The sequence below is a fragment of the Panicum virgatum genome, chromosome 5N (genome assembly GCF_016808335.1).
Source record: "Panicum virgatum strain AP13 chromosome 5N, P.virgatum_v5, whole genome shotgun sequence".
Lineage (NCBI taxonomy): Eukaryota > Viridiplantae > Streptophyta > Magnoliopsida > Poales > Poaceae > Panicum > Panicum virgatum.
In genome coordinates, this window is record NC_053149.1 from 54,860,246 (window position 1) to 54,875,795 (window position 15,550).

Here is a 15,550-nt window from a genome sequence, read left to right on the forward strand (position 1 = left end):
CCCATTTCTCCGCGACTACTCAAAAACCCCAGGAGGTGAGTTGAAGTCCTGTACTTTCGAAGCAAAGCAGTACTAGGCTTACCGGTTTCGACTACCTCCTACTCCCAGCATGCGGTTAGTACAAATTCAAACATGATCAGCAGGGCCGACAATGGTACGGTCCTTAACCGACACAGACGGAGCTACACTTTTCTCCGTCCGGTCTCAAATTCTATCTTTCTTTCCTTTCATGATTAGTAACTCATATATGGAAACATAAAATAACCTATATCTCGCGAGTAACTGGAAATTACTCGACTTCTACCGAACCATATCTAGCATAGCACATCTATCGTCTGACATATACTAGTATAGAACTCATGCTACCTAAGGGTTATGCATCTAAGGTTCCATTCAACTCCTATGACTTTAATACACAAGAATAGATATATATATATCTACATTTATAATGTTGCATAATTTGAAATAAGGGTTAAGCACCGGGGCTTGCCTTCGGGCTGTTGCTCAGAGCTAGATTCAGACGGGCCTAGGGCCGGGTTCTCACGTCTCTCCTCCTGCGGTGCCGCAATCACCTCATACACGACGTCCTCAACTACGGATGCTACACAAATGCATATGAAATAATTGAGTGCATCACAACTATATAATTACTATACTTCGAATTGAAACGTCCTGCGGACTGTCCACGCCCAAATGGCGGAGCGTCCGCAGTTCAACTCCGCAGACCCACCAGAACCAACAACGCTTCTGGAGAACTTCTAGACCTACTGGCGGACTGTCCGCTCACCATTAGCGGACCGTCCGCAATACACCTTCGCCAATCCACCAGAGACAACGACGTCTCTGGACAAATTTCTAATCCTACCGGCGGACCGTCCGGCCCTCCTTGGCGAACCGTCCGCAGTTCACTCTGCCAACCCACTAGAGACGACAACGTGTCTGGATAAAATTCTAGACTCTACGGCGGACTGTACGCTCTCCAATAGCGGACCGTCTGCAGTTCAACCCTGCAAAACCCACCAGAGACAACATCGTCTCTGGACAAATTTCGAACTCTACGGCGGACTGTCCGCTCTCCAATAGCGGACCGTCCGCAGTTCAATTCTGCGAAACCATCAGAGACAACCACATCTCTGGACAACATCTAACCTGACCTGCGGACTGTCCGGCCCCCTAGGCGGACTGTCTGCGATTCCTGTCTTCTGACACTGCGCGCCGCCACCAGTGAGACCGGCGCGGCAGCGCGGCGCGCCGTTCCCGCCGACGGTGGCCCGACCGACGGCGAGGCTAGCACTACCCCATCTACTAGAAGAGGCGCACACGGGCATGGGTGACGCACGCGAAGAAATTAAGCCAAACCTAGTCGGCGACGTGCGGCTTGTGGCGGTAAAAATGACCTCGTCAAGAACGTACGTGGAAACAACGTGAACGAGGAGGAACGAGGGGAGCACAAGCATTAGCGGCTTACTTACCGTCGATTCAAGCTCTTGGACAAAAGAAATGGTGACCGGGTGATGGAGTTCCACGGTGAGGTCAAATTTGGGCGAAACTCCAACCGGCGGCCGAGGAATCCAGGATTCCCGGCGAGGTGGGGGTTGTGGCTATGGTTTGAGAGGTTGAGGAGGAAGCTAGGGAGGTGGTTAAGCTTTGGGTGCGGTGGATTTGAAATCCATGGAGGGGAACTCGCGGATTCGGCCGGCGAACGGGAGGAGCTCACGCTCCGCTCATGGCGTCGGGAGGGAGAGGGAGAGTGAACCGAGAGAGAGAGTGAGAGTGAGAGAGAGAGAAAGGAAGAGTGGGCGCAGGTGGGTGGAGGGATGTGCGCGACTTCAATTCGGCGTACGGGGACGGCCAGGAAAAGTCCGATGGCCGGCACGTGGCGGCGACCGACGATCCTCAGTCACGGAGCAGGTGAAACAGAGCGCGTCGCGGACCATCCGCCGTCCCGAGCGGACTGTCCGCAAGGCACGGTGTTACAGGGTTCACGTTCATCAGGAGGAGGTGCGCAGGTATTTCAATTGTTTAGGTGAAATCGAAACAGCACAAAGGAACATACAAATATCGGGCACAGAGGCATCGAGCACTGAACCAGGTCTCGATTCAGAGGGAAGGATCGGAGGGGATACCTGCTGCCAAACAACAGGAGGAGGAGCGGAGGTGGAAATGACGAGAGCAGTGAGAAGAGGTCTGCGCTCTGACAGCTTGCTTGTAAGCCAACACTGCGTGGCAGCCAAGTTTGTTCCTGGACTTATTTCCTAACGGCTACGAAACCGGGGGGGTCGTCCGATCGTGGATCCACGATCCGCGTCGCTCCTGGTTCATTCTTCCTGCTCCTGCCATTTCGTGAACCCTTCGTCGCCGGAACGGACGAGGGGGATCAAATGCAGTCGCTCCTAACTGCGAGATACGACTGCACAGATTGCCATCCGTTCAATTTGGTGTTGGCAGTCCTGGGTGTTGGTGAATTTGCTACGCTCCGACGATGGCGGCCGCATTGTGATTGCAGGACTCTGGCAGGAGATCCGAGAGTTGAGAAGGGGTTTTCGTGGTTTTAAACTCATGTTTGCGCAAACTTGCCCACAGGGTCGAATTCTGAGCTATTTTGGTCGGACTGCTTTCCGACTAGGTTGGAGGAAGCAATTCAAAAGGATTGTAACCCCTGAATAAGTTAAAGCTCTTGTGATTTGCTAAAAAAAAATTGCCATCCGTTCAAAGACCAAATACTGACATAAGCTGCTACAGTGGCTATTGTTTTTTTTTTCCTGCATCAGCATGCTTCGGAAGACTCGTACGAGCATACTCGTTTTTTGCCTGGATCATTGAAAGCAGAAATTACCGCTTTAAGTTACGGTCGCACTAGCAAGTAGCAACTGCGCACGAACTAGGCAAGATCAGGCCGCTCAGTGGGATCCACTGCACTCGAATCCACATGCCAGCAGGTGAGTCTCCCTGCAGTACTGCAGCTGCAGAGGAGACTCATCCGGTCCAGACTCCAGAGCTTCATCGCTGCGCAAACTCGCCTGTTTCTCCAGCTCGTATAGCCGCCGTTGGTCTAATCCCTATCCAATTCGGCTTCGACGCGGTGACTAGTCACGCCATCTCCGCCACTCGCCTCTGCCGCGAAGCCAACGCTGGTGCTCATATCATCAAGCCAAGTCGCTTGATTTCGCATACATGAACGAACTAGTACCTGTCCAGTTACCTGCTGTGGTAATGGCGAGCTGGATTCTGGAGCCAGGACCAAACCTGACTAGGTCGCCGATCGGAAGAAGGCCGACAAGACTCAGGATCTGATGCTGTGTCCTTTTAATCCAAACCTCTGAATATCAGACAAACGCATGGTGAATGCAGAGATTTTCACTTGCCTTCTGAATATAGACTGTTGCCTCTGCTAAGGTCACTAGTCTTCACTCTTCTTCTGTCTAAAATTCGATGGCCCGCCGGTTCCAGATTCTTTTTATCTGCATTTTCAGATGAGGTGATTAGTTTCGTTGCGTCAATTATCAACGTTAGCAACCGATTTACTATTAATGGAACACCCAAAATTGATGCTGGTGCGGTAGTCTCTTCTGAGAGAAGAAGAGATAAAATGATATGAGAGGGCCAAGGTAAAATCCCTTCTTCAGGGAGATGACAATACTCATTTTTTTCATCTAGTGGCCAATGGCAAGCACCGCAAACAACACATCTTCAGATTAGAACAAGAAGATGGTGTAATTGTGGGTGATCTTGAACTCAAAAAGTATATCACAAATTACTACAAGAACTTGTTCGGTAAACCAGATGAGATTGATATCTCACTTGTGGAAAGTCGGATAGATGACATTCCTCATGTAACAGATGCAGAGAATGATACCCTAATATCTGTCTTCACTGAAATTGAGGTGAAAGAGGCTGTATTTCAAATGGAACACAACAAGGCACCCGGCCCTGATGGTTTCCCAGCAGAATTTTTTCAAGTTGTTTGGAAAATAATAAAGGAGGACCTTATGGCACTCTTCAAAGATTTCCATGAGGAACGCCTACCCCTTTATAATCTCAATTTTGGAGTAATTACATTACTTCCAAAGGTAGTGGAGGCAAAACAGATACAACAATATAGACCAATTTGTGTCCTCAATGTATGCTTCAAGATTTTCACAAAAGTTTGCACCAACAGATTGAATAGGACAGCTCAAACAGTGGTAAGTCCTTCCCAGACAGCTTTTATGCCAGGCAGAAATATCATGGAAGGGGTGGTCATACTCCACAAAACCATTCACGAGCTACACACTAAGAAACAAGATGGAGTCATTTTCAAAATTGACTTTGAAAAAGCCTACGACAAAGTTAAATGGTCATTCCTTCAACAAACACTAAAAATGAAAGGGTTCTCACCCAAATGGTGTAGATGGGTTGAAGGAATGATTAAGGGGGGTAGTGTTGGGGTCAAGGTCAACGATGACGTTGGCCATTACTTCCAAACTAAGAGAGGGCTTAGAAAAGGCGACCCTATGTCACCCATCCTGTTCAATATAGTTGCAGATATGTTAGCAATTTTGATTAAAAGAGCTAAGGATGACTGACAAATCAGGGGTGTTATACCACACCTAGTGGATGATGGCTTGTTGATTTTGCAGTATGCATATGATACCATCCTTTTTCTAGACTATGACATCGAACAAGCAAAAAATATGAAGTTTTTGCTAAGTGTATTCGAACATATGTCTGGTCTTAAGATAAATTTTCATAAAAGTGAAATCTTTTGCTATGGACAAGCGAAAGAGTTTGAAGAAGAGTATATTGAACTCTTTGGATGCAATGCTGGTCAGTATCCCTTTAGATATTTAGGGATCCCAATGCATCATCGATAACTCCTTAATGATTGGAGGAAAGTCGAAGAACTTTTTCGAAAAGAAGCTAACATGTTGGAAAGCTAAGCATTTGTCTTACGGAGGTAGATTAGTTCTCCTAAACTCAGTGCTTAGTGGTCTACCTATGTTCATGATGTCCTCTGCCGCAGAGGTCTTAAGAAACTTAATCACTACAGATCACGTTTCTTCTGGCAAGGTGGTTCAGATAACTTAGCTAAATGGGACATCTTCTGCCGCCCAAAAGATCAAGGGGCCTTGGAGTCATTGACCTCGAGGTTCAGAATAAGTGACTTTTAAGCAAATGGATAGTAAAGTTGCTAAACAGCGAAGGCACATGGCAGTTTTTACTCAGAAATAAATATTTGAGCACAAAATCTCTATCACAAGTCCAAGCTAAACCGAATGACTCTCTTTTTTTTGAGATAGAATGACTCTCATTTTTTGAGAGGGTTAATGAAGATTAAAGAAGAAGTCTTGGCCTGTGGATCCTTTGAGATTAAATATGGGAAACAGTCGAGATTTTGGGAGAATACTTGGGTGGGCCAAAGGCCATTCAGAGAACAGTATCCATCAATTTACAACATAGCTTGCCAACCACATGCATCAGTAGCGAATGTATTAAGTTCAGAACCCCTAAACGTTTCGTTTAGAAGGGTATTGGTTAATGAAAAACTCCAAAAATAGCTTGATTTGGTAGCTAAGATAACCAACATCAATTTAGTTGAAGGGAGTAATCACTTTAGATGAAATTTACATAAATTCGAAGTCTTTACAGTTAGATCTATGTACCTCCACAAGATGAACCAAAATGCTCCCTTTCGCCACAAATTGATTTGGAAACTAAAAATTCCTCTCAAGATAAAGATTTTCTTTTGGTTTTTCCAAAAAGGAGTTATCCTAATAAAAGATAATCTAGCGAGCAAGAATTGGAAGGGGAGTTTGAAGTGTTCTTCTGTAATTATAATGAATCAATTACACATCTCCTCTTTGATTGTCACCATGCAAAGGAGATTTGGAAGATAGTCCATTTAGCTACAGGGTTAACCCCGCCAAGATCGATTTCCTATATGCTAGGAAATTGGCTCTCAAATTTTGATAACAACGAGAGGCGTGTCGTTTTGGTGGGGGCAGCTGCATTGTGTTGGGCTATTTGGAGATGTTGTAATGATATTATTTTTAACAAAACCAAGTATTCATCATTTATGTAGGCTGTTTTTAGGGGGGCCTACTGGTTGCGCTTATGGGCGCAACTGCAGCATAAATATACGATAAAGATGATGTTCCGAAAGGCAAGTCTTGTATTGGAGGTCGTCGCCTTAGAGATAGCCAATCATGGGTGGAAACATAACCTTAGAATTGGTTTAGATGATTTTCCCTTTGTTCATTCCCCCAGCTAAACAATATATGGCTATGTTTTGTAATAATCTTTGGGTTGTGTACACTTTGTAGAGGTCGGAACTCATTTCCATTATAAAAAAGACTGTCAGTTACAACGATTGCGGCAGTGATCAAACTTTCTAAAACCATCTGAATGTCTGGACGGCTGTTATTAACACTTGTTATTCCATCGTCATCCGCTGGGGCGTGAAGCGAATGTATTAGCCCTGAAGGTTGGAATAAAGGCGCTCGCCGCAAAGGAATGAGAAACCACGGCCTGAAGGTTGCCATGGATATATTCCCTGAAACGAATTTCCCTGCCTGTCTGATATCATCTGTGGCCTGCCTATATTAACAGTTCAGCTCATCACAGCCGCGGCTGTCAAGCGCCAAACCCGCGAGGCCGCGACCTAACCCCGGAACCTCTTCGCGCTCGGTGGCATGGGCTGCTGCGGCGCCATGTCCGCCAGGCCGCGGGGCGTCCGGGAGGAGACGCTGCTCCGCGTCCCGGGCGCGTCCGTGCACCTCCTGGCCGGCTCCGGCGGCGGCCCCGTCGAGCTCGCGCGCGGGGACCTCTCCGTCGTCCGCCTCGCCAAGGACGACGTGGCCGTGGCCACCGCGGTGCGCGTCGGCCGCGACCTGGGCTGGCCGCTGGCGCGGGACGAGCCCGTCGTCAGGCTCGACCGCCTGCACTACCTCTTCACGCTGCCCGACCGGGACGGCACGTTCCTCAACTACGGCGTCTCCTTCGACGCCGCCGCCAACGCCGACGCCGCCGCGCTGGCGTCGCTCGACGCCTTCCTCCAGTCCAACGCCTGCTTCTCCGCGCCGTCCTCTGCGGCGGCCGGCGCGGTCGCCCCGTGGTCCAAGAGCTCCAGGCCGCCGCCGCAGCAGCAGCAGCAGCAGACGGCTGCGCCGGACGCGTACTGGAACGACTTCGCGCCGAGGATCGACGGGTACAACAACGTGCTCGCCAAGGCGATCGCCGCGGGCACCGGCCAGGTCGTCAGGGGCATCTTCATGTGCAGCGAGGCCTACGCCAGCCAGGTGCTCTGGTCGCTCTCTCTCCTGTTAGTTCTGCTGGCAAGCTCGGAGAGACTGCAGAATTTCTATGCGTATGGCTGACACTTGTGTTTCCTGCAGGTTCAGCGTGGAGCTGATCTGTTCCGTCCTCAGGCTGCCGACGGCGCGAGCAGCCGATTCGGTGGAGCTGGCCGGAGCAGCCAGGCGACCACGAAGCGTGGAGCGGTCAACAAGAGCCTCAAGAGGTAACTGAACTAGCTCCCGTCCTCTTTCTGGTCGGTCTGAAATCTGAATTGCTAGTCCTGCCTGACGTTTGTGCTTGTGGTCTCTGCTGTTCTTCAGGGTCAGGAAGCTGTCGGAGATGACCGAGCAGATGAGCCAGTCCCTGCTCGACACAGTCATCTCAGTGACCGGGTCCATGGCCGCGCCGCTGCTCCGCTCCAAGCAAGGCAGAGCCTTCCTCGCCACCGTTCCCGGCGAGGTCGTCCTGGCGTCGCTTGATGCCATCAGTGAGTGTCCTGCAGCCGACGCATTCCATGCTCACTGTCAGACAGGGAAAATAGGATAGGTTCCCATCTTTATCATGTTTGCCTTTCTGTGACAGATAAAGTTATGGATGCCGTCGAGACCGCTGAGAGGAGGTCACTTGCTGCGACCTCCAACGTCGTCGCCGGTGCAGTGTCCAGGAGGTAAGAACACCCGAATCTCGCTGAAAAAAGTTGAAAGGCAATTTTGATCCGAGACCATGTTTCAAGACTGAGGCACGGTCGCTCCCTAGGTACGGCGAGAGCGCAGGCGAGGCAACTGAAGACGCGTTCGCGACGGCCGGCCACGCAGTCGGGACGGCGTGGAACCTCTTCAAGATAAGGAAGGCCGTCATGCCGTCGTCTTCGCTGCCGGGGAACATGGTGAAGAGCGCCGTCAGGAACAGAAAGTGACGACCAACTACTCAATTAAGCATCAGCCATCAGCACTGCGAGTCCAGAGAACACCGCTGCAGATACAAAGTGATTGTGCCATTCTTGATGATCACCTGCTGACGATGACATGCAAGTTTATAAAGTTTAAGCCACCAAAGGTGTACTTCGAAATGTAACAAAGATTGACTATATGTCCCTATCAAGTGTTTCTGCCACAAATGATATCGGGATGACGCAGTGACATTTTCCACAACAACGATCGACCTTCAAAGCAAATTATTGATAAGGGTAAGGGGAAACCAATCTGCAACCAGCAAATATCAACAAAAATGCTGGAGCAAGGACCGAACAATTATGTTACGGTCTAATATTCCGAATGCTACAATAGCATGAAACGTATTTCAGTTCAGCAAGACATAGCACTAACGAACATGAAGATCAACAATGAATGTAGGGCTAACAAGCGTGCAAGAGCAACACACAGAGCCTGTTAGGCGTCAGAAAGATGGGCAAATCACACAACTGCATGAGATAATAGGTTGGCTTGCAAGTTAATAGCCTTCTCATAACATGCTATAGCCAATCTGGCCAAGTTCACATCCAGGAATAACAAAACTTCATTTCAGTGCTTAGGGTAGAACAAAACCTAACAACCATAATTATGACAGTGCAACTAGACCCCCCAGAGTCCAGAACAGTAATACAAATGTAAATAAGTGTTTACTTCTTCTTCGCATCACCAGCCTTGGTCTGTAAAAGTATCAACAGAAAGCAGAGCTTGCATCAGTAAAACTGAAGAGACATAATAACACGCGATGCATAATAAATGAATTGAAGACTAGAAGTATCATTTGTAGCTAGCGCACCTTCTTGACACCCCGAATCTTCTTGGCCCTGTTCTTCCTCTCTTTCATTTGCTTGCGGGACTTCTCAACCTTAGTAGCAAGACCATTCTGCCAAAAGCGTGATGGATTAAGCAGAGGAGCAACAATCGTGAGCAACAATGCAGAAACTGATATTGATATCCATACAGTAACACAACTCAGGTTGTTGAGATGTCCATATAGTTCAAGTTAATGCAAACTCACAATCAAACACTGACATCATTTTGGTCATGCATTAATCATAACACCATAGGTCAACAACAAAAAAACAGAATATGATACATTAGCATCTACAATTTGTCTGCAATGTTGAATGTTGCTTGCATCAAGTAAGAATCATACAGACATTGCATACGGGAATTTTTAGGTGCTTATTGCATCTCAAGGATGCAATGATAAACATTGCCATGAAAAAATTGTGCTACAACAAATTTCCCTAGCTCAAAAGTAGCAAGCAAGAGAAATAAATACACTACAAAGCTACACAGTTTCAGAGTACAGACAATGCCCTGGCATTAAATTTCTACTGATATGATCCCAATCATAAGAACCAGCATATTACTAGCAATCAATATGCTTGTGCTGTGAATCACCATTTACATGAAAATAAGCAATAACCACAACTAATCTCTAGTTTTTCACAAGTGTACTTCTCTTCATGATGCTCCCGCAAAAACATATCGAAACATTCCAGTAGGATTTACTTGAAAATGTAAGTAACAACAAAATTATTTAAATTAGTGTATTGCCACATATGCTTCCAGTGATAATCAGCAAATAGGTACTTCCACTTTAGAGAAGATTACTGAATCAGCGCATAGAAGCAGATGCCAGATGGGAGACATACCCTGATGAGGCGGTACTTGGGCTCGAACTTCTTGGCGGCCTCGAGGTTGTCGTAGATGAGGCCGAAGCCAGTGGACTTGCCTCCTCCGAAGTGGGTGCGGAACTTGAAGACGAAGATGGTGTTGGGGTCTTTCACCTCGTACACTTTGGCCAGCCTCTCCTTCAGCTCCGCCTGCAAACAGAGAACGCCCCCAGAACCCTGAGATCCAGGACAAAAGCCGACGATACAACAGCAGCGCGTACAGGACGGGGGGTCGAGATCTCACCTTGGAGACGTTGGCCCGGCCGGGGTGGATCACCTCGAGCACCTACAAGGTAGAGCGAGAAAAGGGTTGGGATGAAAGGGAGGAGACTGGGGCTATGGGAGCATCAGGGAGGAGATGGATGGTGCTTACGAATTGCTTCCGGGAGAGGAGGCGGTTGGTCATGAACTTGCGGGTGCGGAGGGTGACCGCCGTGCTGGTCTTGGAGTCCGCCATGGTTGAGAGATGGAGCTGGACGCGCCGCCGCAAGGGGGAGAGGGGGAGTTGGGGGCGCGAGAGGAGCGAGGGTTAACGGCGGGCTGGCGGCACGGAAAACCCTAGGCGAAGGAGAGGTGGATATTTATACGGTGGGCTTCGAGGTGCGGGTGCTACTAGGGACTGGATGCCCGTTTCTGAAACGGGCCACGCTTGCCGTCTTAGTTAGTGCTGTAGTACTGTCAGCCCAATATGGGGTCGATTGTCCTCTCCTTGATAAATGAAAGTTTTTTTTAAATGAAAATATTTTCATCTAAAAGATTACAAAAGATCCACCAAAAAAAGATTACAAAATAATTTATGGATAATATATATCAATACAGCCTAAAAGTGTTTTACTATAAAATTTGGAAGACATTTATGTTCAAATGGCGACGAGCTCCTACTATTGCCATTTAACCAAACTGAGTGCTCTTTGTGTAATTTGTGTTCAAATAATATTAATCCAATATTATTTTAAAAAGCACCAGTTTAATCAAACAAGAAACTATCCAGAGAGTATGGTTATGTGCGCGTTTGCTTTTCTTTGGTTTTATGGGCAGCACACACGGTGAAACAAGCAACATATTTTTTCTTCTTGCGAGCCCTACCCAGAGAGTATGGTTTTGTAACAACAGTCAAAGAGACTATCAGAAAATTGATGCCTTACTGTTGGAGCACACAACGAATATCTGTTTTCCGGAAACACTAAAGGTAGGGCTTTTGTGGGCTCTCTTATACTTTGCTAATGTACTGGAACCATTTGTTTTTTCTGTCAACATGAATGTGTCTAGCTTGCTGCTTACTTAGGCATTAAGCCACGGTTTGCTAAAAGAAGGCACTAATAAGCTACGATTAGCTGGCGAATAACAAGTATCGTCGGCTCTTCCATTCTATCTCCAACTTTTCACTTAAGGATCGGAGCAGACAGTTTCTGTCTGGCCCTGTAACGCGATGGACATTACGGCGCTCGAGCGTAGCCACTTCAATCTTCTCACTTCCTCCAATACGTACGTTTCAATGCGTTCACTTCATGCGGGGGGAGATCGGCATGACAGGCGGCTGCGGAAAATCGAAGGTTTCGAAAGAAGGCAGTTTCCATCACGTCTGAACACACACTACAAAGTCGCAAAAGATCAAACGGGCTGTCCTGCAGCGCACGTTTCCGTCGCCGTCGGCGAAATAGACCGACCTGGTGTCAGTGTCACCAAGATTCTTCACTTCTTTTCGGTTACAACTCATGTAGCGTCGCAAGCCTGCTAAAGAACTCTTCATTCCATCCATCGCCAGGTCAGGAAAGCCTGGGCGGGCCATATTGATTACACGAGCACTCTTGGCACAATAAACCTCCGGTTAAATAGCGTCGTCGGCCACCGCGGCGGTGCGCGCGGCCGAACGCATGCTGTGAGAGCCGCCCGTGGGAGGGGAGGAGCGAGTAGTGGTAGGACTGGTGGTGGGCAGGTAGCGCGGGGAGTGGCAGCAGCTTGGCTGGAGGGAGCAAAGCAAAGCAAAGCTGGCGGCGAGGTCGTGGCGGTGTTCCTGGTGGCGCCACGGGCGTAGGAGCGGAGCCGCCAATGAGGCTCCGGCGCCGGCGCCGGCGCCGGCGCCGGCGACGGGGAGCGGGATGAAGGAGATACCAGTAGGAGGGGCGGCGTGCGAAGTGGACGTGAACGACGCCGCCGCGGTGGGCGGCGGCGTGGAGGATGCCTACGGCGAGGACCGCGCCACCGAGGAGCAGCCCGTCACGCCGTGGACCCTCACCGTCGTCAGGTTCGTTTCTACTCCCCCGCGTGAACAGGCCGTAGTTTTTTTTTAAAAAAAAAGGCGTTGTTTGAGTGGGCCGGAATTTAGGCCCGCCCGAAGAGGCCCTCGATTCACACACGACTGCTTAATCCAGTGATTCCACGCGGAACGTCTGTGTTTTTGTCGGTAGAAAAGGGAATACATAACATAATATAATATGCAAGAGCTCGTGACATTGTAAATTCGTGATCACCACTTCACCAGAGCCCACTTGGCCATAAAGCTCCCTCTCGTGGGTTCCAGTATTTCTCGTCGTAATCCGGATGCGCTTTTACGCCTACACGAATCTCTACTTGCTTTGCCTAGCACTAAAGAATGGCTAAGCTGGCATCAATGTCATCCACATAGAGATGACAAACTTTACCTGCTCTAGTTAAGTTACGTGCTCTAATCTTTCTGAGCGAACTGTGGCAACGAGACCAGAAAATATCCAGGGGCTTGAGGATGATGGGAGGAAAACTTGAGCCAACTGACACGGCTAGAAGTCTGGAAACAGGGGTGTTGACGGGCACCTGAATGCAACCTCAACAAATGGCTTAATATCTCCAGCCTCGCACTCGCAGTACACTTGTTCAACTTGATTGGACTCCTCGTGGATGATTACTCCGTTAAATCGAGTCTATCCAACTCCATAGTAGATTTACTCTTACACGTAAGCTCGTACACACCTGACAGCGAAATCCGCGACTCGCGGACAGGGATGGCAACGGGTAGAAAATACCCACGTACCCGCGGATACCCGACCCGCTGGGCGCGGATTCGGGTTTGGATTTGTGCCCGCGGGCGCGGGCACGGGTACGACTATAAACCTATAGGATCTTTTATAACGGGTTTGAAAATTTGATATCTGAACCCGAAAACCCGCAAACCCGCTGACAGATAGGTCCTTTTATCCTTGCATATATAATAGATCTAAGGTTTCATTTTTTTTTCCTCCCGACCTCCCCACTTCCCAGTCTCGGCCGCCGCCCCCAGTCCCCCTCCCCGACCCAGCGCCTCGCCCTCACCCCCCGTCCCTCCCTCTCCTCTCAGAATCCTAGATCCACTCCTTGTCACCACCCCCGACTGCCTTTGGCGGCGGCCCAACGCGAGCGGTGCCTCAACCGCAAGCGGCGCGCCGGCCCTCCTCCTTTTCCCTGCTGGCGCCGCCGCCCCTCCTCTTATCTGCTGGCGTCGCCGCCCCCCTCCTCCTCCATGCGGGCGCCGCCCCGCTCCTCCTCCTCGGGACCTTTGCGGCGGCGCCGCACCACCCACCCGCAGCCCCGTCGGCCGCGGGTCCCCATCCTCGCTGGCAGCGCCCAGGCCACGCGCCGCAACGCCCGCGTCGACCGCACCAGGGCGTTCGAGCCGGCGGCGCCCGACGGCAGCGCCATGGCCCCGCGCCAGCGACGCCCGAGTCCAGCGGCCGCACATGGACCCCCGACGCTGGTCGCGCCCAGACCCCCGACGGCAGCGCCCAGGCCACGCGCCGGCGACGCTCGTGTTCTGCTCCTGCACGCGGGCACACAGGTATCCGCGGCATGCGGGTATCTGCGGGTAGCGGGCACGGCGTCGTTTTCTACCCGTGGTGGGTTGCGGGTGTGGATGTGGGCACGAATTTGAGCACGTAAGTATGGGTATACAAAGTTAGTATCCACGCGGATTTTATCCGTTGCCATCCATACTCGCGGACGCTTCGAGGGTCGCAGGCTGCCAGTCTTTTCAAAGCCAGCAGCCCAGCACGGTATTTTTCCGGTAGTTTGACTGGTACACAAAACCAATCGCGGTATGCCGGTAACGCAAGAAAAGGCCTTGTTCGGCTGGCGGATTCAGCCGGATTCAGCCAGCCACAACAGTGTTTTTCTCTCACGCAAAATCAGCCAGCCAGCCAGCCAGCCAGCCAGCCAACCAGCCAGCCAACAGTATTTTTCTCTCACACCAAATCAGCCAGTCATTCAGCCAGCCAGCCAGCCGAACAAAGCAAAAGTCTCGTCGCTGCACAGCAACGTACGGCTCGACGTTTCGGAGCAACCAGCCACAGCCTCGAAGCCCTGAACCCAAGATATAGCGCGATGGAATATGGAATCATTCCTCCGAACGGACTCATCCGGTGGGGCATTGTTGTCAAGTTAACTTTGACAGGGAACAGTAGGGTTAGGGCGACAGGTGAGCACGTTTCTTGCTTTGGGTGATCGATGGGACTCATGGGAGGAATCATTGGTGCCACTGCAAAAATGCTGGTTTTAAAAATGGCAGCTGGTTTTAATCTGGACTTTGTGACCGGAATTTGTAGGAAAATTTAGCCAGTTACAGTATTATTCAGTGTAAAGAAAAGTCCAGTGGGATTATAGATAAATATCATGTTGCACGTCTCTGTCGGTGTCTGCTTAAACGCACCGGGATTATCCATTTCTTTACCGTTGATGGTGCATCTCTCAAGGTTTCCGTCTTCTCAACAATAAACAACTCGGGATTAAGCACACACACGGATTAGAGTTTTTTTTGAAAGGTCACACACGGATTAGAGTTAGAGTACACATCAATCAGTTAACCCATCCGGGCCACATTGATCACCGAGTCAGAGAGCCTTGACCTGTCTCGGTTCTCACCACCAGACGACAACGACACACTAGAATAGAGAGTAGAGGTATAGTAAGAGCAACTCCAATAAATTGATTTTTTCTTTTTTTTCTTTCTATTTTTTAGTCATAAAAATGACTAAAAAAATAAGGGATAAAATTTAACTCTAACAGATTGATTTTTTCTTTTCTCCTTTTCCCTTTTCCCTTTATTTTCCTCCTCTCTCCTCTTTTTAAAGGAGAATTCTATCTTCTTCCTTTCCTTTTCCCTTTCTATCCATTCTTTCCTAGCCACAAAATCCACATGTATGAGAAGATCATGGCCACTCATGAATTAAAGGGGAAAGAAAAAAATCAATCTGCTAGAGCACATCTGCCCAATAAGTTAAATTGTGATCGGGGATTCTCCTATAAAATTAGAAAGAGAAAAGGTGAAAATCAATTTGTTAGAGTTGCTCTGACTTTTCAAAAAAAATAGAAGTATAGAACCAATCAGGACGCGCAAAGAGCCACCACCAGTCCCACACCACCAACCACGTTAATCCAGCAGCCTCATTTCTCGTGCTCTTTCCCCCTTTCTTCTCCTCCCGTCTGCTACAGTTGAGCGAGGGGAGAGGGGAGTTCCCCGTGCTCCCGCCGGCGAGGCCGTTGATCCCCGTCGCCTCCGGTGGCCCTCTGGGCCTCGGATGCGAGGGGAATCTCCGGTTCTCTGCTGGGCGGTGTAGATTAGGTTGTAGTTTAGGTCCTAGGTTATCTAGGGTAGGGTTTCCGGGCGGCGTCGGCGAGGTG

General features: G+C 49.5%; 2 protein-coding genes across 2 annotated transcripts; one reads left to right on the forward strand and one right to left on the reverse strand.

Annotated features, from left to right (window-relative positions):
- The first annotated feature begins 6,598 nt into the window (after positions 1–6,598).
- Positions 6,599–8,429, forward strand: LOC120675617 (senescence/dehydration-associated protein At4g35985, chloroplastic-like). Its single transcript, XM_039956820.1, has 5 exons — positions 6,599–7,277; positions 7,374–7,498; positions 7,596–7,762; positions 7,858–7,942; positions 8,032–8,429. The coding sequence occupies exons 1-5, from the start codon at positions 6,672–6,674 to the stop codon at positions 8,189–8,191; spliced, it is 1,143 nt and encodes a 380-aa protein (XP_039812754.1). The 5' UTR covers positions 6,599–6,671; the 3' UTR covers positions 8,192–8,429.
- Positions 8,430–8,679: 250 nt separating this feature from the next.
- On the reverse strand, positions 8,680–10,493 carry LOC120675618 (40S ribosomal protein S24-1-like). Its single transcript, XM_039956821.1, has 5 exons — positions 10,299–10,493; positions 10,170–10,211; positions 9,905–10,075; positions 9,040–9,126; positions 8,680–8,923 (listed from the first exon to the last, which is right to left on the reverse strand). The coding sequence occupies exons 1-5, from the start codon at positions 10,380–10,382 to the stop codon at positions 8,894–8,896; spliced, it is 414 nt and encodes a 137-aa protein (XP_039812755.1). The 5' UTR covers positions 10,383–10,493; the 3' UTR covers positions 8,680–8,893.
- Between the last annotated feature and the right edge of the window lie 5,057 nt (positions 10,494–15,550).

Excerpts from the sequence above, each read along its gene's own strand:
- LOC120675618 (XM_039956821.1), bottom strand. The coding sequence starts at position 10,382 with ATGGCGGACTCCAAGACCAGCACGGCGGTCACCCTCCGCACCCGCAAG. Across the intron at positions 10,076-10,169 it reads GCCGGGCCAACGTCTCCAAG|GCGGAGCTGAAGGAGAGGCT; the intron begins GTGAGATCTCGA and ends CTCTGTTTGCAG. Across the intron at positions 9,127-9,904 it reads CCAAGTACCGCCTCATCAGG|AATGGTCTTGCTACTAAGGT; the intron begins GTATGTCTCCCA and ends CGCTTTTGGCAG.
- LOC120675617 (XM_039956820.1), top strand. The coding sequence starts at position 6,672 with ATGGGCTGCTGCGGCGCCATGTCCGCCAGGCCGCGGGGCGTCCGGGAG. Across the intron at positions 7,499-7,595 it reads GTCAACAAGAGCCTCAAGAG|GGTCAGGAAGCTGTCGGAGA; the intron begins GTAACTGAACTA and ends GCTGTTCTTCAG. Across the intron at positions 7,943-8,031 it reads GCCGGTGCAGTGTCCAGGAG|GTACGGCGAGAGCGCAGGCG; the intron begins GTAAGAACACCC and ends GTCGCTCCCTAG.